Source organism: Microtus pennsylvanicus, chromosome 6 (assembly GCF_037038515.1).
Source record: "Microtus pennsylvanicus isolate mMicPen1 chromosome 6, mMicPen1.hap1, whole genome shotgun sequence".
Classification (NCBI taxonomy): domain Eukaryota; kingdom Metazoa; phylum Chordata; class Mammalia; order Rodentia; family Cricetidae; genus Microtus; species Microtus pennsylvanicus.
Genome location: NC_134584.1, coordinates 2167378 through 2191813, shown reverse-complemented (window position 1 = coordinate 2191813; position 24436 = coordinate 2167378). Strand labels below are relative to the sequence as shown.

The following is a 24436-nucleotide window of genomic DNA, read 5'->3' as shown; positions in this document are numbered from 1 at the left end:
CAGACTTGCATATACAGTGTGTGCATGTGTCTGTGGTCACAGAGGTGACGGCTGCTGTCACAGCCACTGACCCCAAGCAGTGCCTGTGGGGTGAGCCCAGACGTGAGACATGGGCACTCCCAAGTGTCTAGTCACACGCACCTGACCTGCATACACCTGTGTGGACCTGGCTCCCAAGGGTGGGACTTGTGAGTGTTTCTAACCATGAAGTAGAGATGAGGTCAGGCGTGGGGAATTTCCCAGATGGCTTAGAGGACCCTGGAGCTTTTCTGGCCAGACCAGAAACCCACCTCAGAGCCAGCCAGCCAGCCCTCATCCTGAGACAACTCCCAACCCCACCCCAGCCGTCCAGCTATGAGTGGGGGGAAGCATGGGACCCTCAAGGGGCTACTTGGCTGGGTTTGCGGTTGGACCAGAGCTTGGAGAGCGGGACTGGGCACCGTGGGCTATTATGGCCTTCCTGGACTGTGCCCTGGAGAGCCACCCAGTGTGGATGAGGTCAGTGGGGGTCTGGATAGTTAAGAGGTGGGGTGTCTAAACTAGATGGGCCTCTGGGAGTCACCCTGAGAGGCTCAAAACTGGGATGTGGAAGGCAGGGTGAGAACAGGAGCCAAGGGGAGACCAGCAGGGCAGTGGGGCTTCCGGGCTGTAGGATGAGAGGGGTAGAAGCCAGTTGGGGTACCTTCCTGTCCTGTGGTCTTTAGGAGGCTGTAGGAAGTGGGGGTCACCTGTGGGTGGTGTCTGCCTCCTCTTCTGTGTCCCTGTGGTGGCTATGCGTGTGAGACTGCTCTTCCTGACAGCCTCTGGGACAGTGCGTCCCAACAATGGTCCCAGCAATGGCTGCAAGGGGAAGATGCCCGCTGTGGGGAGCCCGTGTCAGAGCCGCAGTGCCGAGAGCCCTCTCAGAACCGGCACCCAGGACAGTCGCACTGGGGGCGGATCTACAGTATCACCTCCCTCCCCCTCCTTCTGCTGGGGGCCTTTTCCTGTGTTGGGGACTTGCGCACCAATGAGGGCCAGGCCCGTCACGTGGGTCTGACAGCTGGGGAGGGGGTGGCCCTGAGCAATGTGGTCCAGAGCCGGCCAGCCCCAGGAACTGCAGGGTTGAGAGGCCCAGACCTGCTGCCCATACCTGAGGCCACGGGACTGGCTCCACCATGTTCTCTAGGAAGAAGCGAGAACTTATGAAAACCCCCTCTATTTCCAAAAAGAACCGCGCGGGGAGCCCCAACCCACAGTCTTCCTCAGGGGTGAGTGGAGCCCAGGACGGGCGGGGACTCGGGATGACACCCACAGCCCGTGGCCACTGCTAGGCACAAGGTGCTATTACGGCATCATGCTGGGCCCCCGGTGGGGAACCCGCACCAGCTACAGTCCCCAACAGGCAGGATGGCAGGCGGCGCGACGAGGCCTGAACCTGGGAGTCCGCTTGACGGTAGGGGTGGCCTTTGGTGGCCACCGAGCCACCCGTCTTTACCAGGAATGACTCCGTCTGGGCAGTGGGCAGAGCGGGTACTGGAGCCCACGGACGTGTCTGATTCTCTGGAAGTTGGGGTTGGAGCAATTTAAGGGTTCCGGAAGCCAATGGGGAAAAGGGTGTGAGATTGGGGTACAGGTGTGCAGGGCAGATTTATGGGGTCTCTGAGCTGTTGGGTGTTTGTAAAATTTAGGGGTCTCTCTACCGGGTCTGGGCCCCCCTATTTCCAAAAAGAACCGCGCGGGGAGCCCCAACCCACAGTCTTCCTCAGGGGTGAGTGGAGCCCAGGACGGGCGGGGACTCGGGATGACACCCACAGCCCGTGGCCACTGCTAGGCACAAGGTGCTATTACGGCATCATGCTGGGCCCCCGGTGGGGAACCCGCACCAGCTACAGTCCCCAACAGGCAGGATGGCAGGCGGCGCGACGAGGCCTGAACCTGGGAGTCCGCTTGACGGTAGGGGTGCAGGGATGCAGGGGCCTGATAACTCCTGATCCAGGTCTCAGGAGTTAGCCACTTTCTGGAGAGTGGACACGCATGGAGAAGTCTGGGGTGGCTAGAAGGCAGGAGACCCACGAGGGCCCTCCCCACCCCCACCAGGAAGTGGGGTGCCCCTCCCTCCTGTGCCTACACAGGCCCCGCCCCAGGCTGTGGTTTGGGTAGGGACGGTTGTTTGTGAAAGCTAAAAAGAGGAGGATGTTGGGTAACAGGTGTAGGGGGGAGAAGCTTTCAAATCTCTGCCCCCTGACCTCTGACACCACGAGTAAGTTCTGGGGAAACTGAGGCAGTGTCCAGGATAAAGAATCCCCCTTGGAGCTGGGCGGTGGTGGCCCACGCTTTTAATTCCAGCACTCAGGAGGGGCAGAGGCAGGCAGATCTCTGTGAGTTTGAGGCCAGCCTGGTTTACAAGAGCCAGTTCCAGGACAGCTAGGGATAGACAGAAAACCCCTGTCTCGAAAAACAAAAACAAAAAACAACAACAACAACAACAAAAAACCAAAAAGAAAAAAAGAAAAGACTCCCCCTTGATTCTTCTCCCCTATACCCTCCCAGGAACTGTCCAAGAGGGAAGGTCCAGAGGTTTCCGGTCTGGAGCCACCAGCCACATCCTTGTCCACGGGGGCCAAGGCCACAGGCACACTCAAAAGACCCACCAGCCTGAGCCGCCATGCCAGTGCCGCCGGCTTCCCACTCTCAGGGGCTGCCACCTGGACCCTGGGCCGGGGATACCGAAGCCCCCTGTCTGCTGCCAGCCCCGGAGAGCCACCCAGTGAGGGACCTTTCCCTGATGGTGTAGAAGACATCTCAACCCTGTTGGCTGATGTGGCTCGCTTTGCTGAGGGCTTGGAGAAACTCAAGGAGTTTGTGCTGCGAGATGGTGAGAATTCCTGGCTGGCACAGCTTAAACAGGAGAGGGGCAAGCTTTGCATCCCAGCGCTGAGGCAGGAGATCTCTATGAGTTCCATGTCAGCCAGAATTACACAGTGAGACCCTATCTCAAAAGGGGAGAAAGAAAGAAAGAAAAGAAAAAGAACAGAATAAAAAAAGAAAAAGATGAAAAAGAAAGAAAAAAGGAACGGGAGGGCCACGCGGAGGCTTCGAAAAAGTCTCAGGGAAGAGGTGTTCGCGCCGACTCGGTTCTGAGGGATCTGTAGGACCTACAGGGGAAATGCCTTAGGCCGCGGAGGCTGAAGGACCTTGGGTGCAATGTTGTGGGCGCTGGGGTAACTTGGAAGGTGTTAAGGCAGAGGACAGAGGACTCACTGGGAGTGAGTGGCCCAAGGCATAAGGTTCCGTTTTCTCCTGCACGCGGTTGCTGACGGCTCCGTTTCCTCCAGAGTTATTTTCACCTCCTTCCTGTTTGTCTCCAGCAGCCCAGAGAGATGGGTCAGGCACCAGCCTCAGCGCCCCCACTAGCTGCTCCCCGGAAACCACACGTCAGCGCTGTACCCAGCGCCCAACCCCACTCCCCCTCAACCTCCCCACCGCACAGACACAGGGAGATGGAGACCTGGGCCCCGCCTTACGGGGGGGGGGCTTTCAAGGCGGCTCCCAGAGAGGATGGGAGCAGCCGGTCTCCGGAGAGGGGGCTGAGTCTGCTTTTCTGGGGAAGCCCTAATCTACTGGCTTTTCCGCACCCAAGCATCCTTGGATGTTGGCCTGGAGCGCGGGGTCACCGGCTGGCTGTGCCACCAAGCCTTAGCAGGACGGGGATCACCGGTGTACCCGCCTCTGGGGTTGGGTTTCTCTAAACAGGACAGGAACACAACCCCCAGATAGTCGTCAAGGTGCATTTGAGACAGCAACTGGGGGGTGGACACAAGCCACCGCGAGGCCCTTTCTCTGGAGCCTTCTCTTGCACTGGACTTCCAACTCTGAGCCTCAGTTTCCCCGCAAACCCCCCACTTATTCCCAGCCAAATTCCTCCTCCATGGTTAGGGACCGGCCTTGCGCGGGCCTAAGGAGCATAGGGGGTGGGACTGTTCCCAGAAGGAGGCGGGGCCTGACGACCGGCTTAAGCCGGTTTGGCTGTTGGCCAGCGGTCTGAAGACCCCAGACGCTCAGGACTCGGGTTCCTGGGCCACACACTAGCGTCCGTCCTTTCCTGCATCCCTGAGCCATGTGTGTCTGTGGGATGTTGCACCCGGTGCTGGACCACGGCCCCCAGCGCTGCCAGACGGGGTCCCAAGGTGAGGACAGTGCAAGGTGTGGGTCGCCCTACCCAGGGCCGGGACAGCGCACACGCACGCACACGTGCGTGCTCAAGGTCTTTGCACGGCCCCCAGGGGTGGCCAGAGACTCCGCGCTCCTCTCGGCTGCATCCCGGGTGTCATCACGCTTCGAAGGAGGCCCATGCTTGGAGCTGCAGGGACCCCGGCGACCCAAAGGGGTTCGTGCGTGCCTGCCTGGAACGTCCCAGGAGGCAGCGCAGCTTCCCAGTCCTCCGCCTCCCATTCTGGCCACAAAAATGTGGAGGGCATCGCCTCCAGGGTGGCATTCCGCGGGGCCTGGTGCTGCAGAAAACCAGGGAGCGTTTCCAGGTTCTGTCTGGAGGATCTTCTGTCCTCAGTGCTCCGTCATCTTGCCAAGGGCTTGTGCTTGCTCGTACTGTGCGGCGGAAAACCCCACCTTTCTATTTTGGACCTTTGAGGATAGAGGCGAGAGAACTGAGGTGTCACGGGCCTGTCATCCCAGGCAGGGTCCTTCTAGGGCTGTGGCCCAGGGAGAGCCGTGTGACCATTAGCAAATGGCTTTTGCTCTTTGGTTTGGTTTGGTTTTTGGAGACAGGGTTTCTCTTGTAGCCCTGGCTGTCCTCTAACTCACTCTGCAGACCAGGCTGGTCTCGAACTCACAGAGATCTGCCTGCCTCTGCCTCCTGAGTGCTGGGATTAAAGGTGTGCGCCACCACCAGCAGCCTGTCTTTCACTCTTTGCGCCTCGCCTTCCATGTCTGCAGAAAGAACGGGGAGGTGACACTACCTCCCTCTGGTTGGAACGGTGCTAGAGGGTGAAATTAACAGAGTTGCTTGGGGAAACCTCTGCCTCAGTTTCCCCACCTCACCTCTGGGAAGACTGGAGCCAGTCCCTTCCTTCTTAGCCATGATCACTCTACCCTGCAGACCTCCTTGAGGCCCGCCGGCCCCTGGCCCATGAGTGCCTAGGCGAAGCCCTGCGCGTGATGCGCCAGGTCATCTCCAGATACCCACTCCTGAACACCGTGGAGACGCTCACAGCTGCCGGCACGCTCATCGCCAAGGTCAAAGGTCAGCCAGGGAAAGGCTTACAGGAGGGGAGTATCTGTAGCTGGGTTTTGCAGGGTGTATAGGGATTTGACCAAGCCCTCGTACCTCCTCTCCGCCCCTCAGCTTTTCATTACGAGAGCAACAACGAAGCGGATAAACGGGAGTTTGAGAAGGCCCTGGAGACCATCGCTGTGTCCTTCAGCTGCACGTGAGCCCGGGACCGTGGGGGCACAGTGGGGTCGGGGAGTAGAGCTCGTGAACCTCTGGAACGACACCCACATCCCACCCTGCAGTGTCTCTGAGTTCCTTTTGGGTGAAGTGGATAGCAGTACCCTTCTGGCCGTGCCCCCCGGCGACCCCAGCCAGGTAAGGGGAGGGCCGTCCACATGGGGAGCCATAGAGGGTGTCGGCAAAGAAGGGGCGGGGCAGAGGCTCCGAGTCCTGGAACAGGGATGTTCTTCCTCACGCAGTCCATGGAGAACCTTTATGGACCCGGCAGCGAGGGGTCCCCGCCCAGTGTGGAGGAAACTGAGGAGGGTGAGTGCCTCTGGGGTGTGGGGGCCGCAAGGACAGGGGTTGTGGCCATCGGGACTGAGCACTGTCCCCTCATAGGCTGCCTGCCCCCTAAGGAGGTGGACATCCTTCTGCAGCGCTGCGAGGGGGGCGTGGACGCCGCCCTACAGTATGCCAAAGACATGGCCAAGTACATGAAAGACCTCATCGGCTACCTGGACAAGCGGACCACTCTGGGTGAGGGGCGAGGAGATACCAGGACAGGGTTGTGGGGGGGGGTCTGGGGAGGTCATTTCCGAAGCCTCGTTCTGCACCCCCATCCCTGGCAGAGATGGAGTTTGCCAAAGGTCTACAGAAGATTGTCCACAGCTGCAGACAGAGCGTCACTCATGAGGTAGGCTGGGCTAAGCGGGTGGGGAACGGGTATTTGAAGGATGTGTAGGAGTTCCAAGGCCCTGGCTGCTCCCTCCTACTGCTTCTGAAGATTTCTGTTGGGTTGCATGCCGGCCTGGTGACCCGCCGTCTCTCCCTGCAGCCCCACATGCCTCTCTTGTCCATCTACGCCCTGGCCCTGGAACAGGATCTGGAGTTTGGTCATGGCATGGTGCAGGCCGTGGGCACACTGCAGACCCAGACGTTCATGCAGGTGGGCTGAGTCCCGGTGAGGTGGGCTACTAGGCGGGAATGCCACCCACGGCTCAGAGCTCAGGGTTCCTATCCCTCTTAGCCCCTGACGCTGAGGCGGTTGGAGCATGAGAGACGCAGGAAGGAGATCAAAGAATCTTGGCACCGCGCACAGAGGAAGCTGGTAGGGGCCCAGGGGTGGGTTTACAACCAGAGCACCCATGCTACGGGGCATGTCCCCTGCGCTCAGCAGAGGAGGGAAACTGAGGCACAGTCCGTGTCTGTGCACATGGGTTCCATTTTTCTTTGGGGTGATTTAAAGGCACGAAGGTGGCTGGGGAGATGACTCGTGGGGAAACGTGGGGACCCCATGCGGCCAGCACTCATAAAAGCCAGGCATGGCAGTGTGCCTGAGTGAACCCCAGCCCTGGGGCAGCAGGACGGGTGGATCCCAGGGGCTCTGTAGCCTGATAACCGAACTGAATCAAAAATACAAGGGGGGGGGGGCACGAGACAGGCGCAATGGCACATGCCTTTAATCCCAGCACTCGGGAGGCAGAGGCAGGTGGATCTCTGTGAGTTCGAGACCAGCCTGGTTTACAGAGTAAGTGCAGAACAGCTAGAGCTGTGTAAAGACTCTCTCTCTCTCAAAGGGAATCAGATTTTAATTTCTTTTTATTATTTTTTATTTAATTTATTTGGTGGGGGTGGAGATGCCACAGCACACATCTGGAGGTCAGAGAACAACTTGTGGGCATCAGTTCTCTCCTTCCACCCTACGGACCCAGAGATTCAGGTCCTTCATCATGGGGGCAAGTGCCTTTCTTTTACCTGTTAAACCAGTGGTTCTCAGCTCACAACCATAAAGAATTTTTGTGATTTCATCACTGTGATTTTGCTGTTGTTATGAATCTCAATGTGAATATCTGATATGTCACCCCTGAGGAAGGAGACTTTTTTCATTTGTTTAGTTTTTTGAGTCAGGGTTTCTCTGTGTTGTTTTCCTTGGCTGTCCTGGAACTCGCTCTGTAGACCAGGCTGGTCTCAAACTCACAGAGATCCGCCTGCCTCTGCCTCCCGAGTGCCGGGATTAAAGGTTATGCCACCACCGCCAGGTTTGAGGTTTATAACCCAGGCTGAGTTTGAGCTCTGCCTCTGAGAAGCTGAGTCTCAACTGGAGCCCTGGCCTTCGTGTTTAGGTTTTTGTCTTTCAGGCTGTGGGGTGCGGGCTTCCCCCACCCAGACCCGTTAGTTTCTGACTCAGTGTGTCCGGCCACCCCAGGGTGCTTGGCTTCCTGCCTGGGCGGCTCTGTTTTCATCCGGAAGACAGAAGTGAAACCTTCTGAGACCTGGCATGGGGAGCCGGGAGATGATCAGTTTGTGTTTCTGTTCAGCTCCAAGTCGTGCCTCGGTTTCCCTGTGTGATCCCACGGCACACACCCTCCCAAGTGTCCCCAGTCAAGGTCCCCTGCTGGTTGGGTGGGAATGTGGGGTCCTTGCTGGTGAGGAGGGGCAAAGGCTGCGCAGGCTGGAGCCTCTCTTTTCTCTTGCAGCAAGAGGCAGAGGCCAACCTGCGCAAGGCCAAGCAGGGCTACAAACAACGCTGCGAAGACCACGACAAAGCCCGGCTCCAGGTGGCCAAAGCTGAGGAGGAGCAACAGGGCACAGGCCCAGGAGCAGGGACTGCAGCCTCCAAGGCCCTGGACAAGAGGCGGCGGCTGGAGGAGGAGGCCAAAAACAAGGTGCATTAGCAGGAGGGGCCTAGAAGACAAGACCTGGAGGAGGTGCCTCCCGGGGCCCTGCGTCTGCTAGTTGCCACCTCTGGTCCTCTGTCCTTCCCACCACCTATGCCTGCTCCTTCTTACTATTTCTTTATTAATTATTTATTTATTTATTATGTATACAACATTCCTTCCATGTATGTTTGTATGCCAGAAGAGGGAACCGGATCTCATTATAGATGGTTGTGAGCTACCATGTGGTTGCTGGGAATTGAACTCAGGACCTCTGGAAGAGCAATCAGTGCTCTTAACCTCTGAGCCATCTCTCCAGCCCCCTTCTTTATTAATTTTTAACTGTACTGAGAATGAACCGCTGGGCCTTTCCACCTGCAAGAGCTCTGAACAATGCCCCCAGTCCCTCACTGGGGATTCTAGGTGGGGCTCCACCCTGACCACGCCCCCAGCCCCTCACTGGGGATTCTAGGCGGGGCTGCACCCGGACCACGCCCCCAGCCCCTCACTGGGGATTCTAGGCAGGGGCTTCCCTCATGAACCATGTCCTTGGCCTCTTAAAATGTATCTAGAGACAGCCTCTCTAAATTTCCCTGGCTGTCCGTCAGCCTCCCTAGTTCCTGTGGAGACGGTTGTGCCCATCATGCAGGTCTCTTCTGGTATTTCTGTGTCAAAACCCTCACTGACCTTCGCCCCCTCAGGCCGAGGAGGCAATGGCCACTTATCGCACATGCGTGGCGGACGCAAAGACACAGAAGCAGGAGCTCGAGGACACAAAGGTGACAGCGTTGCGACAGATCCAGGAGGTCATCAGGCAGAGTGATCAGACCATAAAGTCGGTGTGTGGCAGGCACTGGGCAGGCTGAGCTTGGAAAGGTGGCTGTGGGCGGTGTTTGGTGCGCGAGTGGATTCTAGTGGGGTGGTTGGGGTGGGGCGATTCTCAGGGGGTCAAGGCTAGGACATATCTGCCTGTAACAAGTACAGTAGGGTCTCAGCCAGGTTAGGGTGGCCATGGAAGGTGTCCTGGGACTGGGGGCCGGACTTGGAGGGGCAGAGTGCAGGGGGCTGGCCTGGTTAGTCCTTTGAAGGGTGAGCTTTAGTAGCTGGGGCGGTCAACAGGGAAAGCTTTATGAGCTGCGGGGCTTAGAGGGCTGGATGAGGGTCTGGTAGGTGCTGTACAATGGTGTGATTTGGGGTCAGAAGGAGGAGCGGAGTGCTGTTCAGACGGGTGGGGGGGGGAGGGTGAGCTGTGGGAGGGGCTTGCTGATATGGGCGTGGCTACAGGCAGGGCCCACAGCCTCTGACTTCACACCCTGCTCCCCGCAGGCCACCATCTCCTATTACCAGCTGATGCACATGCAGACAGCTCCCCTGCCTGTGCACTTTCAGATGCTCTGCGAGAGCAGTAAGCTCTATGACCCGGGCCAACAGTATGCGTCGCACGTGCGTCAACTGCAGCGAGGCGAGGAGCCCGATGTGCGCTACGACTTTGAGCCTCATGTCTCCGCCAACTCCTGGTACCGCCACTGGGTGCAGCCACACACTTGCAGGGGGCTGTGGATGGTATGGCTCGGGGTGGGGGAGATCCTCTTACACCTCTCTCCCACCAGGTCCCCCATCATGCGTACACGGAAGGGCAGCTTCAACCCTGAGGATGCTACAGGACCCGAAGCTGCAGGCAGTCCCCCCGAGGAAGGTGGCGCCTCCGAGGGGGCTCCCAGCAAGGACCACAGGGGTGAGTGTGCACAGGTGCACAGAGCAGACGCTGCGTTCAGATGGCCCAGCTTCCCCAAGTGGAGACAGTCTTTCCTCATCCCTCTTTCCTCCCTCAGCTGGATGTGGTCACCAGGTCCACAAATCCTGGCCTATCTCCATCTCAGACCCCGAAGTTGGCCTGGACGCCAGCTCAGGTAAAGAGGTGTCTGGGTGCATGTCACGTAGGGGAGTCCCTGGTCGGGCCAGCCTGGTTCCACTGTCTAACACCGTTTCCCATTAGGGGACTTGAAGAAGTTTGATCGCACATCGTCCAGTGGGACCATGTCGTCCAGTGAGGAGCTGGTGGATCAGGAAGCTGGCTTGGTGGTCTCAGCCTTTGATTCAGGTGAGGGACCCCCAAAGGGACTGGAACAGTGGGAGGCGCATGAACATGATTTATCCAGCTGGCCTTTCCTCCTGTCCACAGCTGACCTCAATGGTATGGACCCTGAGTTACCTGTGGCCATGCCCAGTGGGCCCTTCCGCCATGTGGGACTGTCCAAGGCAGCTCGCACACACCGACTTCGGAAGCTGCGCACACCGGCCAAGTGCAGAGAGTGCAATAGCTACGTGTACTTCCAGGGAGCTGAGTGTGAGGAGGTGTGTGGGGACCTGGAGCCCTGGGCTGGGGTGCATGCAGCTCTGGGCTCCATCCTCGGTTTCATAGAGTAGGCGTTGGTGGTGCGCCCCTGCCAGTCCTCCTCCAAGGACGTGGGAGGAGGAGTTCAAGGTCCATCCTTGACTACATAACAAGTCTGGAGCCAGCTTGGGCTACATGAGACCCTGCCTCAGAAAGATCAAAATGGACTGCTGAGGGCTGGGGAGGTTTTAGTCCCACGAGACCCCTCCACGCGGAGGGTTTGTCCAGTGCAGAGGCGCTAGGGTTTTGGAAGGAGGCTGGAAGTGGGGCCTGGCCTTTACAATGGGCGTCTGGAAGAGCCACATTTTGCTGTCCTCCAGTGCTGTCTGGCTTGTCACAAAAAGTGTTTGGAGACTCTGGCCATACAATGTGGCCACAAGAAGCTTCAGGGCCGCCTGCAGCTGTTTGGACAGGACTTCAGCCATGCAGCCCGCAGCACCCCTGATGGCGTCCCCTTCATTGTCAAAAAATGTGTCTGTGAGATTGAACGGCGGGCCCTGCACACCAAGGTGAGGCCCTAACACGGGAAGGGGGACAGGGAGCTGGTGCAAGGCCGGCTCGAGAGTGACTGTCGGCTCCCCAGGGGATCTATCGGGTCAATGGCGTGAAAACGCGCGTGGAGAAGCTGTGCCAGGCCTTTGAGAATGGCAAAGAGCTGGTGGAAATCTCTCAGGCCTCACCCCACGACATCAGCAACGTCCTAAAGCTGTACCTGCGGCAGGTGAGGGAAACTGGGGGCGTGATCTGTGGGAGAGGAGGGGCGTGGCCAAGGTGGAGCAAGGACCAGAGGGAAGTCAGGAGCTGCAGGGGAGGGGCCCCAAGTGTGAGTTTGGGGTGGTGGTTTGGGGTGGTATCGCAGGTGGGAGAGGGTCACAGCCCGTGCTAATAGACGTGGCAGGAGCTGGGTGGTGTGGCTATGGAAGGCCAGCATCCACGGGGGCCTAGCAGCATCTCGGCCTTGTGCCGGAGGGTGTGGCTATGTGGGAGAGCTAGGAGTAGCGAAGGGCTGTGACAGGGGTGGGGTGGACTCAGACACTGCGGTGGGTGGGCCCCTAGTGTGATGGGCGTGGTCATCTGGGCAGGCGCCCGAATCAGGGTCTGAGCTGGTGAGTGTGGCTAGGGGTGAATGGGTACAGAGGCGGGGCTGAGTCAGGCTTGGTCTATTAGGCGTGGCTAAGGCTAACAGACGTGGCCAGGCCTTAAGGCTATAGTGGGCGGGCACTAATTTCGGGGCTCGCCCAGAGCCTGGCAGGGGCCTGGCCGTGTCAGGTGCTCACCCTTGCTAGGCCAGGCCTGTGACCTCTATCTGAATGTGTCATCCTGTAGCTGCCGGAGCCCCTCATCTCTTTTCGCTTTTACCATGAGCTGGTGGGGCTAGCCAAGGAGAGCCTAAAGGCAGAGGCTGAGGCCAAGGCTGCTAGCCGGGGCCGGCAGGACGGGTCCGAGAGTGACGCTGCAGCCTTAACCATGGTTAGCCGCCTGCGTGAGCTCATGCAGGACTTGCCTGCAGAAAACCGGGCCACACTGTTGTACCTGCTGAGGCACCTACGAAGGTGAGGTCCCCGGCAGGGAGCAGAGCTGGCTGGGGGTCCCTGGAAACACCCACTCGCATCCATCCCTGACTGCTCCCACTCCAGGATCGTGGAAGTGGAGCAGGACAATAAGATGACCCCTGGGAACCTGGGCATCGTTTTCGGGCCCACGCTGCTGCGGCCGCGGCCCACGGAAGCCACCGTGTCCCTCTCCTCCCTGGTAGACTACCCGCACCAGGCCCGTGTCATTGAGACTCTGATTGTCCACTATGGCCTGGTCTTTGAGGAGGAGCCAGAGGAGGTACCTGGCGGCCAGGTAAAGAAAACTATGGGTGGTGACGCACGACATGATGGGGGTTCTGCGTACAGGTCAGTAGTAGAGCACCAGCCTAGCCTGCAGGAACCCCTGGGTCCACCCCCAGCACCAGGAAGCCAGGCTGCTTTGTGGGTCTCTCATCCCAGCACTCAGAGGTGGAGGAAGGTCCAGGAGTTCAAGGCCATCCTCAGCCACAGAACAAGTCTGAAGCTAGCCTGGGCTACATGAGAACCTCATGTACCTGTATCTGAAAAACAAAAGCATCTTTAATCCCAACACTGGAGCGGCAAGGCAGGCAGATCTCTGTGAGCTCCAGACCAGCCATGGATATATAGTGAGACCTTATCTCAAAAAAGTAAATTATTAAAAAATTTAAAAATCTAAACCAGGCGATGGTAGTGCACGCCTTTAATCCAGCACTCTGGAGGCAGAGGCAGGCGGATCTCTGAAGACAGCCTGGTCTACAAGAGCTAATTCCAGGACAGGCCCCAAAGCTACAGAGAAGGAAGGAAGAGGGGAGGGAGGGACGGGGGGGGGTGTTGGTTGGCAGTATGGAAATGGGAGTGGGGCATGCTAGACCCAGCCCACTCCTAACACCTTCCCACAATTCAGGAGGGGGCATCCACCCAGTGTGCCCAACTGGAGACTGCTGAGGGCCTTGTCTTCCCCCTGCAGGAGGCTGAGGATGGAGGCCGAGGTGAGTGTGGCAGAGGGACCCACAGGCCCTGACTAGTGGGTGCGGGCAGACAGCTTAGGCTACGTCAGCGTGGTGACATCTTGTCCATAAACTGACTTTTTCTTTACTGTGTTGGTGACCGCCTACCCCAGAGAGGGCCAGTGAGGGAAAGTAGGCTGGGATGGTGTTGGAGTCCAAGGTGGCTGAGCTTTGGTAACAGACATTTCTGTCCACTGTGTCTTTTGGGTTCTGCTCTGTTTTTAGTCTGTCGTCTCTGTGTTTTTATCTGTTTCTCCTCATCCCTCTCTCTGCATCCCTTTTTCTCGGCCACAGAATCCCAAATGGCGTCCAATGACTCAGACTCGGAGCTGGAAGAGGCCTCTGACCCACTGTTATCCTCAGATGCCAGCGCCCTGCACCGCCTCAGTTTCTTGGAGCAGCCGGAGGTCGAGGCGGGTCTAGAGGAAGGTCCCCAGAGCCGCAGTGGCAGTGAGGAGCAACTGGAGGGTGAGGATGGAGACCCAGGCCAGCGGCTCTGTGCCTTCAACACCAACCAGTCCAACAACACAGCACGGGTCCCTCTGCCCGCCATGCGGCTCCGAGGGGGCAGATTACATGTGGCACCCAGTGGGGACCGGCGGCCACAATTTGTCTGAACTAGGTCGTGATGGTGGCGACCGTCAGCCACTGCCAACCACTGTAAGGGAGACTAAGGCCCCTTGACTGGGAGGGCTGGTTTCTCAGAACACTGAGAAAGGAACTTCAGGGCGCTCTGGTACCCTGGCACTGTTGGGTGTGGCCTGACTCGGCTGAGCATTGGTCCCAGATGGAGTGAGCCTGTGCAGATGCAGCAGCTGAATTCCCATGGTCCCCTCATAGTTCCTGTGGTCCCCATCAGCCCAGGGGGCAAGCCACACCCTTCTTGGTCTTTCTGGATGGGCGCCCACTCAGGACACCGTGTAGTGGTGCAGGCATGGCTTCTGTGTGCGGAGCTGGGGCAGCTCTGGTGTTGGGATTCTTGCAGAAAGCTGAGCTTGGATAGCGAGGAGCTGAGGGTACAGTGAGCCTCTCCCCAGGTGCAGTGGATTCGTTTTCACATGCACCCCCATTTTGCTTGAAATAAAGTTCTTAACCAACTGAGCCACAGGACCGGTGTGATATCATTTTGTTTCTCAGATGGGGTCTTGCTTTGTAGCCCTGGCTGTTCTGGAGCTCCCCATGTAAACAGGTTGGCTTACAATTCACAGGGATCTGCCTACTTCCTACCCGCTGGGATTAAAGGCTTGTGCCATCACAGCCGGCAGCATCTTATTTCACTTGTTTGTGCTCCCCTGCCAACATACGACAGGGTTTCTCTGTAGACCAGGCTGGCCTCAAACTCAGAGATCCTCTTGCCTCTGCCCCCCAGTGACTGGGGCCAAAGGCGTGCACCAACCACATCAGGCATTGGTTCTTGCTACACACTACATTTTAACTGTATCTTTGCAGTTCTGGGAAAGGATTCCTCTCCTGTGGAGCTTCAGCCTGGGAGCAGCACGGTGGTGGCCCTGGGACATGAACTCACCCCCTGCCCCTCATAAACTGGGGGTGTCACACACCTGTCATCAGCACAGCGGAGGCAGGAGGATCAGGAGTTCAAGGTCTTCCTTAGCCACAGCGACACAGAAGCAGAGGCCATCTTATCATTCCAGTCATGCAAGTCCACGCAATTCTCTGCCACCATTACCAGCCAGAGGGGACAGGGCCTTCCTTCCTGATGGGCGGGACCTGGGGGGGCTTCCTCATGAGGGGGCCGGCCATATCAACAAACCACAGGCACAGATAAGATACCTGAGGGCAGGGTGTCTGGAGCTGGTTGGGGTGAGCACTCCAGGGCGGCCCTGTTCTTGGTAAACAAGATGTCTTGGCTCTTGGCCAGGACCCAGACATCAAGGGACTCTGACGTCAGTTCTTTGAGAGAGGAAGGAAGACTGGCTAGTGGTGCGTGTATGCCTTTGTTGACCTCGATAGAAGTGCCACTTGGTTTGGTTTTTGTTTTGAGGCAGGGTCTCACTATATATCCCCGCTGGCCTGAAATGCAGAGTCTTCCCCGGTGCTGGGATTACAGTTGGCACCCCCCCACATCCCACCTTGAAGGTGAGGAGCCCTCCCCCACACTAAAACGAGCCACACCCCATCCTCTGTGTCTGGGGCGTCACAGGCCCGAAGGCGGGACCAGGAGTCAGCCATCAGCAGCATCTTAGGTCTGTCCTGCAGAGCATCCCACTCTGGTCACGGACACCACAGAGGTGTGTGTGTGAAGGAAGGCAGGTGGCCCAGAGGTTAAAAGCACTGGCAGCTCTTCTACAGGACCCAGGTTTGGTTACTAGCACCCACAACCATCGGGAACTTCAGTTCCCAGGGATATGCACCTCTGGTCCGCCAGCCAACCACATTCATAGTAACACACACCCTTGGGAGGCAGAGGCAGCTGGATCTCTGAGTTCCCAGCCAGCCTGGCCCACAGTGAAAAAGTGCCTTGGCCCTGACCTCCAGAGCATGTGTGGAAGCCGGATGCATACGGATCATCTAATCCCAGCCTCCTACAGGCAAGATGGGTAGTGGAAACAGGAAGATAAGACACCCAGGAAGCCTTCTGGTCGGCTAGCCTGGGTTGTTGTCCTGTCCTCCACATGTGGGGCACACGCACGCATGCACGCGCACACACACACCCCACCAGGAAGTACAGGTAAACAAATCTTCAAGCCACCTGTGGCGCTGCACACCGGTCACCTCAGCACATAAGGCTGGGGCAGGGGTACTCAGTCTCAGGGCAGCCTGGTTGCAGACACAAGGAGACCTTGTCTCAAAACGAAGCCACTCCGTGCATTAACAGACATTCTGTTTCAGCAGCCAGGGGCAGCGGCCCTGTGTCCACAGGGAGGCGGGCAGAGTGGTCTGTAAACTGGAGTACCATGCAGTCAAGAACAGGAGCGAGACTCTAACACTAGCCGCAATGTGGCAGAACCCCCCAAGGATATCCTGCCTCATGAGACCCAGACATAAAAAAGCCCAGTGTGGAACAATGGTAGGAAATGCATTTGCCCCAGAGGAAGGCTAGTCTGATGGCCACAGCCATCAGTGACTCTGGGGGATGAACAGTCCTGGAGATGGCTGTGTGGCCAGTCACACGGGGCCTGGGCACAGCTGCACTGCACTAGGTAGGGAGCAGCCGCTGGCAGCCAGGTGCTGTGGGACTCCGTCCAGGACATGGGGCAGATGCAGGCAAGCCTGAGGCCAGCCTGTGCTGAGAAGTGGGGATCTGTCACCCCAGCAGGACTTTAGGGTCACCACAACTACTCAGTGAGTTGGAACCCTGATTGTATGACCCTGTCTCAAAAACCAAGGAGGAAGACAGCTGGGCGTGGCCCAGGGGCAAGGAGGTTGCCTAGCACGAAACCCCTTCCGGGCTTCACCACAGCAAGGCCTGCCTTGCACAATCAGCTGTAATAGCGGACAGGGTTCTTGACACTCAGGCAGCAGGCCTGCGTCTCACCTGATTCATGGAGGAGTGGCTGGGGTCAAGCCGAGGGCCCCCCCCAGGACCCATCCTGCGCAGTTCAGCCCGAATTGACCAGATTTTCAAGACAATGTAACTCCTCAAAATGTCTTTAGTTCTCAGAACAGAGTCCTACAGAATGGAGAACTCTATACAGGACAGCAATCAGTGACAAAGGTGTTGGGGTGCAGCCAGTGCTCCGAGACTGCACAGGGAGGACTGTGGTACTGGCTGCCCAGGGCCACATTCCCAAGGCACTGGCCAGGTGGGAACCCTCTAATCAAAAGGCAAAGAGGTTGTGGCCCGTACCCTTGGCCCCACACAGCAGCAGGCAGGGTGCTGGTGACAAGGAAGGGCAGATCAGCTGGCTCCTGCGCGGGTTCCTTTCCTGTTTTCAGACGAGTCTCTTGTACCAGAAGCTACCAGAGCAGCGACGGACCAGTTCTTGAAGTTATAAACTCACTTGAAGTTGCAGCAATCCTCCTGCCTCAGGGGTTACAGCCTGCCGTCCCATTAGACTTCAGGGTTTGTGGATTCATGCAGCTGCCACGCTGCACGCACGGGAGGTCAGAGGACAACCTGCAGGAGTCAGTCGCTCCTTTCGCAAGTGGGTGCACTGGGGAGGGCAGGCTGGGGGCTGCGGTGTCTCACCCAACAGTCCTGCTTTTCAGAATGGGACAGGGGTCTGAGCTGGGACCCTGGCAGAGCAGTGTGCTGGCCGGGGCAGGTGGGGCTCACCTGCCGTGGGCTACTGTACCAGGCGGTAGGTGATGTAGCGGCCGGCTGTCTCACTGGGCCGGATGATCTTCACAACCTGTAGGAGAAGGCAGGGTTGGGGTTGGCAGGGCCTGGGGCCCACTGTCCTTTGGCCACAGTGGTCCTGACCTCAGAAGGAGGGGAACAATGGCCACGGCTTCTCACCTGCCCTCGCTTGATCCCAAAATAGCGCGCCACTGGGTCTCCAGCCTGGATCCTGGGCAGCTGGCTTTCGCGAAGCTTGCTGGGACACCATTAAGGAAGAGGCTGGTAGGGCAGCACTGGGGTAAGAAGTCTGGAGTGGGGGGGGAGGGTGGGGTAAAGGATACTATCGAGTGTGGAGTAGAGGGGAGGGCGGGGTAAAGGATACTATCGAGTGTGGAGTGGGGGGAGGGCGGGGTAAAGGATACTATCGAGTGTGGACTGGGGGGAGGGCGGGGTAAAGGATACTATCGAGCCAGCAGCTCTGTCACCTCCTCCTTCGTCATGACCACATGCTCAGGGACTAGCTGTGGAGACAGAGACCCAACCCTCAGACGCGCAGTCACCAGGGACCCCAACAGGAGTGGAATGGGGGACAGGAGCAGGCTATGACCATCCCCAATTTGGAAAGTGGAGCCGTAGCAGCAAAGCTGGGGGGTCCAGGGCCCTGTCCACTCAGGCACTGCTGTGCTCCACCCCACCTGCCCGGCCCAGGACAGGTGCGCACCTCGTGTTCCGTGATGTTAATGAGCAGCTCTTGCTGTAGGAACTGCTCCAGAACGTACTTCGGTGCCATGTCCACCAGGGACTGCTTGGCGGAAGGCGTCATGCCCTGCTGTACCACGATAAGCGCGCGCGTGATGTTCTCCTCCTGCATGCGCTGGCAGTACACCTTGATGGTCTTGATGCCCACCTTGGGCTCCTCTGCGGACACATAGCACGACCCTCACTGCCCTGCCTGTGGTCTCGGATGTCTCTATTTGCCAGGGAAAATCAGAACCAGGAGCCTTGAATGGGGCTGGGCAGGAGGAAGCTGCACGGTACCCTGACCCTGTTCCGTCAGCTGCTCTGAGGTTTGGGGACATGGAATTGTCAGCTTGGGCAGCCTCAAGGAAGAGGAGACAGATCCTGTGTCTACATGGGGCTAACCTCAGCTCCTCAGACAGACTGGGGTTCACTGGAGCAAGAGGACCTAAAGTGCAGAACCAGGCCCACAGGACACACGCATGGTTTGCAAACTGCTGGGTCTCAGACTCTCTACTCCCGATCACCTAGTTTTTCTTTTTAGGACCGGGTTTCTCGGCACCAGTGATTCTCAATCGTAGACTGACACACTGCGCTGTTTTATTAAAGGGTGGCAGAGTTAGGAAGGCTGAGAACTCACTGCACAGACCAGGCTGTCCTGAACTCACGGTACAGACCAGGCTGGTCTGGACAGCCAGCCTCAGCCTCTGCTTCCCAAATGCTACGATTACAGACATACGTTACCATACTCATCCTTGCACCCCTAACTCTCACACTAAAAACACAGGCCCCGGGACCTCAAAGTGTCAGGATACTAAAGGAGACAGGCTGTTTGGGGACACCACCAGGAGGCAGACGCCCAGGGTGGCAACCCCTCTCCTGAGACACCTTCCGAGCTGCCTCGGTGTAAGGCAGAAACTACAGAATATAGCAGAATATAGGTGTCTGAGAGCTGGTGCTGAGAGCAAGGGGCAGAGAATGGACAGGAACTGGACAAGGGAAGGTTCCCAGGGGAGGCTGGGCGGCTGCCACAGTCCTGCAGCAAAGCAGGGCCAGGGTGGAACCCACCCTCACTGGCAAGCAGAAAGCAGAAGACCACAGACAAAGGAGAGAGAGTTGTTAGACACAGCCATTAGCCGGCACCAGAATGATGGACACCCACCTGGGAAGAACACAAACATCTGGTCTGTGGGGTCATCATTGTGGGCCACCAGCACGGTGAGGTCTGTGCGCCTTGGTCTTCCTTCGCTGGGTTTGTCCCCAAACTGTGCCTTGAACTCCTCAAGTGTCTGGTCCAGCTCATCCTGAGTCACCAAGTAGCCACGGTCATGACACAGCTGCAGGGACAGAGAGCCAGCTGTCCTCAGAGACGGAGTGGAAATCTGCAGGAGAGCCGGGGACTGCAGCACCCAGACGTGACCCTGCAGCGCTGCTGGCCGCGTGGGCTCCAAGCTCTGGACTGGCTCCAGCCAAGACCCACCCCCACCCATCCGCAGGCAACCACAGGGCAGCCTCACCGCGCCCCCATCCCCACAAGCTCCTCAACACGGGGACCAGACATCGCCATCCTGTTCAGTCTTGGGTCTGAGCGTCCTGGAGTCCACCCAACACAGTAAATCAAAACTTCGCAGACCTCTTTCTTCACTGGCCTGGAACTCACTCTGTAGACCAGGCTGGCCTCGAACTCAGAGATCCTCCCGCCTCTGCCTCCCGAGTGCTGGGATTAAAGGCGTGCGCCACCATTACCCCGCCTACCTAGACTTCTTTTGTTATCATTTTTGAAACAGGGTCTCGCTATGAAGCCCTGGGTGACCTCAAATTTTCAAAATAGACCAGCCTGGTCTTAAGCTCAGAGACTGACCTGCCTCTGGCCCAAGAGTGACGGGGATGAAAGCTTGTGCCATCAAATGAGCATTTTTACTTTCTGATTATTTTCGTTTCTTAACACAGGCCCTCCTTACAAAGCCCCGGCTGTCCTGGAACTCACTCTGTAATCAGGCAGGCCCCGAACTTAAGTCACCCGCCTCTGCCAGCATGCGGGCCGAAGCTGGGGTTGGAGATGGCTGCGAGCTGCCATAAGGGTACTGGGGCCTGGGTTAAGCTGGCGGAGCGGCTGCCCAACACCCCTAAACCAGGTGTGAGCACGAGCTCCCCTCTGGGACAGCGCCGGGAGGCTGGAGCAAGACAGCCATCGGGGGAGGCCAGCGTGGGCGCGCCCCGCATGGAGGCGGGAAGCATCCCCGCACCCGGGACGCCTGCCTGGGCCGACAGCCGCAGTCCGTCAGCAACTCGGCACTCGCTCAAGCCTCCCCACGCGAGACTCGCCTGCATGATGGTCTTGCGGATCTTCCACAGCCGGTAAGTCTCCTCCTCATCGTCCATGTTAAAGCCCTTCAGAAACAACTGCGCTTGCGCGCTTGTGCCAGCACTGCGCCTGCGCCGGACTACGAAAACTGCGCCTGCGCGGGATAACGGCGAGGCCTTCCCTGCCCCGCCCAGTTCTGTGCTGTCTACGGCGAAGGCCTGAATAAAGCGACGTCCACGGCAGGATGCGCGGTGGGCAGCCCCAGCGCTGAGCTTCGCGAGATCACGCGCGAGAAGATATCGCGATAATTGTGGGTATACGGACCACGCCTCCAATCCCAGCTCTCGGAGGCAGAGGCAGCTGGAGCCGTGAGTTCGAGGCCAGCCCGGAAGTGAGCGGGGCATGGGACGGTGGAGCAGCCTAGCAGGCTTTCTCTCTTGGGCCGTGCCTCGAGTTTGTGCAGGGACCCTTATACAAGAGCCAAGGCCATGGGCCTCAGTTTCCTTTTATGTACAAGGTCTTTTTGTTATTTGTTTTCTTTCTTTTCTTTTCTTTTTTTTTTTGAGACAGGGTTTCTCTGTTGCTTTGGAGCCTGTGAAAGATCCTCAGAGAGGACCTTTCCTCTCTGATGAAGACCCCAGAACCAGGACACTCCGAGACCAGGCCATAGGATGCAATTAACAGGAGGTTTATTGAGTAAGCACAGGTACCTGCGGGCAGCAAGTCTTTCAGAGGGCTTGCCCGCCTGCAGACTGGGAGAAGGTCTTTTTATAGCAAAGAGGGTAGCAGAAGCGGATTACAGAAGCAAATGCATGGTTATTGGTCAGTTGGAATGGGGCAAGGGGCATAGGTGGTTTTTCCTTTCCCAGCACAGATGTATGGGAATAGATATCCTGTTTTCCTTTCCCAGCACAGATGTATGGCAACAGATTTCCTGTTAATTGATTCTATAGATATTCTGCTTTGCAGCCAGGAACCCTGACCTCACTCTGCATTTACATTGTTCGTCAAAAGCCTTGTGAAATGACGTTACAGCAGCTAAGCTGGGATCTTTTATAGGGGAAATTGTTTCTCCTGTGAATTGCTGATATTCTAAGTTGGGCACATGTGCTGACTATAGGCATCCTGTTTCCCTAGGCAAACGGGATGTTCTCATGAGAGCCGGCTAGCTGCAGGTCCTGAGAGGGTCCTGAGGGTCTCAAGCGGACAGGATGTTTCTCATGAGAGTCGGCCAGCTGTGGGTTCTGGTGGGGGCGGCTGGGCTCGTTTTTGCTGCTGCTAACTTAATGCTACTAGGTAGGGGTCTGCTAACTTAATGCTACTAGGTAGGGGTCTTTCATTCTTCCACCTGTCCTGGAACTAGCTCTGTAGACCAGGCTGGTCTTGAACTCACGGAGATCCGCCTGCCTCTGCCTCCCGAGTGCTGGGATTAAAGGCGTGTGCCACCACCGCCCAGCGGTTTGGTTTTGAGACAGGGTTTCTCTATGTAGCTCTGGCTGTCCCAGAATTCACTATGTAGACCAAACTCAAAGAGGTCTGCCTGCCTCTGCCTCGAGAATGCTGTGATTAAAGGCGTGCCTCACTCCTCCCTGATGACCGTCTCATTCTTGGTGGTAATGAGTGGTCATGAAATTTCTGCACCCCAGTAAACCTCTCCACTGACAAATCACACAAAAATCAAACCAAATAGAAAAAGCCCCGGTTTAATGGATACCAGCATCCCTGGGTGGCCTTCCAACACCTCAGAGAGGAAATGGGGAAAGGAAGATCAGAAAACCATGGGTTTGTTCTCTGGGGGGCTCTTTAAATGCCCTATGGGAGTGGTCTTGAGCACCTCTGGGGAGGGGTCACCATTTGGCAGGCTTTCTTGGGGGTGGAGTCTGGACTGAGGCAACTCCAAGGGGAGGGGTTTGGGATGGAACTTTCCACCCAAACATTCCAGACTCCGGGTATATGGGTACACATCCAGGGCTGGGGTGACGGCCAGAACCTGAGTGTGGGACATAAGAAAAGAGCGGGTGCAGGACAGGGGCTTCCCAGTGGCCCGCGGATGAGTTCCACTGTGGGGAGCCAGCCTGCAGGAGCCCCTCCTCCCCTCCTGTGGTCTTCCAAAGGAAGTGGCCCCCAATGGAAGAGGCACTAAGAGGAGACGTGGCTTTGTAGGAGGAGGTGTGGCCTTGTAGAGGTATCACACGTCGTCAGAAGGCCTGGTGGTTAGAGGTCGCAGTCTTTCCCAGCGAGAGACTTCCTCCCCGGTGAGACTTCCGCTCCTCACACGCCCTCTCTGGAGAATGTCTTTAGCCAGAGGACTGACCTTATCTGAAAGTTGTACCTAAGCCTGGACTCAGGGTGGGTTTATCTCTAGTGTGACCCTTGGCCCAGTTTCCTGCTAGAAGTTTGCCCCGTGCTGCAGATACGGTTACTAGGACTTGTGCTAGGAGCTTTGATACAGGACCCTGCTGCCACTAGCTCAACCTTTAATAGGAGCCTGCCCCTACATGCAAAAAGGGTTTGTCCCCAGGCTCCCAATCCTATACTCTCCTGTACTCTGGAGTAAAATTGAGCTGTCTCACTGAGGTCACATCCAAGAGGGCTGTCCCCGTCCTATCTGTCACATCCCCGAGGAAGACGGAGAACCACAGTATACACTTGAAGGGACCAGGACCAGTCTTTATTCCAGGGGTCGGTTTGCTAAGACCTCTGCCCCTTATTACTTAAGTTGACGCGTGTCAGCTTCAACCAGACCCTGGAAGTACGTCCAGGTAGCCAATCAGAGTCCTACCTGGTCACAAGCAGGGACTGTTCTTGCTATTTTCAGTCAGACAGACCCTAGACACAGCAGACAGACCCCTGACACCATAACCACAGCTGCTGACCAGATGTCATAAGCCAATCACAAAATGATTCCTGTATCAGTAAGGGTCTACACCCAATCACTTAACGGCAGCTCGAATTCCCCTAAGTAGGCTTCAAGGGCTGCCTTACCCTCCCCAGGGTGAACACCATTTTGGGTGGGTCCCAGAATGCTGGTTTTTCTCGAGAATAAAACGGCTTTCTGTAAAAGCATACCGTGTGTCTTCTGGTCATTTGGAGCGACCTGTGCACCCTACTCAAGATACCGCCCATTGTCTCAGACCACTTCCTGTTGCCTGCAAGTCAAGGTGTGGGACTCAGCTGCTCCTCCCGCACTCTGATGATGTCACCATGCCGCACCATGATGATGTCATGCCCAAATCCGCGAAGTCCCCCAAAAGCCAACCAGGAGACCAAGTCCTGTATGTAAAAGCAAAGAGTTTTTATTTTATGCAAGTTACAAACTCTGTCTCTCCACATGTCCAATGTATTGGAATAGAGAGCCCTGAGCTCAGTTAGAGTTGGGTTTTTATAATTGGGGGTGAGGGGTCTCTGAAGTTCAGGACCCCTGATTGGCTGACATTTGTCTAGGGTGTCCTGTTGACTGTGTGCTGGCAGGTGGTCCTATCTACAGCCTGGGCTGCTGATGGTGGTGTTTGGAGAATGCCTGCGGAAAGCGGCCATGTTTACAGCTGGCTCCAATTTCAACCACGTGGTGCAGAGTGAGAAGTCAGACACCCACACTCTGGTGACAAGCGGGGTGTATGCCTGGTTCCGGCATCTCTCCTATGTGGGGTGGTTTTACTGGAGTATCGGAACCCAGGTGATGCTGTGTAACCCCATCTGCGGTGTTGTCTACGCCCTGACGGTGTGGTGCTTCTTTCGTGATCGCATGGAAGAGGAGGAGATCTCGCTGATTCACTTCTTTGGGGAGGAATACTTGGAGTATAAGAAGCGGGTGCCCACGGGTCTGCCTTTCATAAAGGGAGTCAAGGTGGAGCTATGACCGGCAGAGGCCTGCGGGGCCAGGGAATCTCTGGCCCTGCACAGCCTAGGACAGAACTGCTTCCAGTTGGCCTCTGCAGAATGAGTTTCTTAACCATTTTATGTCACTAATTACTCCTCAGAATGTCACCCAAGACCTAACAGTCAGAAGGCCTTAGGACCACAGGGCCCACTGCAGCGTTCTCTTGTGCGGAATGAAGGTAGAACACGGATAAACAGTGAACAAGGAGCGTGTCACAACTG

The 24436-nt window shown here is 57.2% G+C and overlaps 2 protein-coding genes across 5 annotated transcripts; one reads left to right on the top strand and one right to left on the bottom strand.

Moving 5' to 3' along the window:
* The first annotated feature begins 1069 nt into the window (after nucleotides 1-1069).
* Arhgap45 (Rho GTPase activating protein 45) lies at nucleotides 1070-14150 on the top strand. Of its 3 annotated transcripts, none has more exons than XM_075975568.1 (23): nucleotides 1070-1250; nucleotides 2533-2857; nucleotides 5099-5242; nucleotides 5345-5429; nucleotides 5515-5587; nucleotides 5692-5758; nucleotides 5834-5971; nucleotides 6064-6128; nucleotides 6270-6380; nucleotides 6462-6542; nucleotides 7912-8100; nucleotides 8793-8930; nucleotides 9418-9608; nucleotides 9702-9826; nucleotides 9924-10001; nucleotides 10088-10192; nucleotides 10274-10446; nucleotides 10807-10995; nucleotides 11070-11207; nucleotides 11813-12039; nucleotides 12124-12334; nucleotides 12947-13031; nucleotides 13344-14150. In XM_075975568.1, the coding sequence occupies exons 1-23, from the start codon at nucleotides 1158-1160 to the stop codon at nucleotides 13664-13666; spliced, it is 3354 nt and encodes a 1117-aa protein (XP_075831683.1). In that variant the 5' UTR covers nucleotides 1070-1157; the 3' UTR covers nucleotides 13667-14150. The 3 variants fall into 3 exon arrangements, with proteins under 3 accessions (XP_075831683.1, XP_075831682.1, XP_075831684.1); XM_075975567.1 differs by lacking the exon at nucleotides 1070-1250 and adding an exon at nucleotides 1757-1935; XM_075975569.1 differs by lacking the exons at nucleotides 1070-1250; nucleotides 2533-2857 and adding an exon at nucleotides 4013-4169 and having other exon boundaries at nucleotides 13344-14146.
* Nucleotides 14151-16642: 2492 nt separating this feature from the next.
* Polr2e (RNA polymerase II, I and III subunit E) lies at nucleotides 16643-20491 on the bottom strand. Of its 2 annotated transcripts, XM_075975559.1 has the most exons (7): nucleotides 20356-20491; nucleotides 19193-19367; nucleotides 18014-18210; nucleotides 17755-17813; nucleotides 17470-17548; nucleotides 17287-17362; nucleotides 16857-16992 (listed from the first exon to the last, which is right to left on the bottom strand). In XM_075975559.1, the coding sequence occupies exons 1-6, from the start codon at nucleotides 20410-20412 to the stop codon at nucleotides 17297-17299; spliced, it is 633 nt and encodes a 210-aa protein (XP_075831674.1). In that variant the 5' UTR covers nucleotides 20413-20491; the 3' UTR covers nucleotides 16857-16992; nucleotides 17287-17296. The 2 variants fall into 2 exon arrangements, with proteins under 2 accessions (XP_075831673.1, XP_075831674.1); XM_075975558.1 differs by having other exon boundaries at nucleotides 16643-17362.
* Between the last annotated feature and the right edge of the window lie 3945 nt (nucleotides 20492-24436).

Coding starts and splice junctions, on each gene's coding strand:
- Arhgap45 (XM_075975567.1), top strand. CDS start 1,837: ATGCTGGGCCCCCGGTGGGGAACCCGCACCAGCTACAGTCCCCAACAG. Junction 6,381..6,461: donor AGACCCAGACGTTCATGCAG/GTGGGCTGAGTC, acceptor TATCCCTCTTAG/CCCCTGACGCTGAGGCGGTT. Junction 9,827..9,923: donor TCCCAGCAAGGACCACAGGG/GTGAGTGTGCAC, acceptor TTCCTCCCTCAG/CTGGATGTGGTCACCAGGTC.
- Polr2e (XM_075975558.1), bottom strand. CDS start 20,412: ATGGACGATGAGGAGGAGACTTACCGGCTGTGGAAGATCCGCAAGACC. Junction 18,211..19,192: donor GATGTTTGTGTTCTTCCCAG/GTGGGTGTCCAT, acceptor ATGTGTCCGCAG/AGGAGCCCAAGGTGGGCATC. Junction 17,549..17,754: donor ACAGAGCTGCTGGCTCGATA/GTATCCTTTACC, acceptor ATGGTGTCCCAG/CAAGCTTCGCGAAAGCCAGC.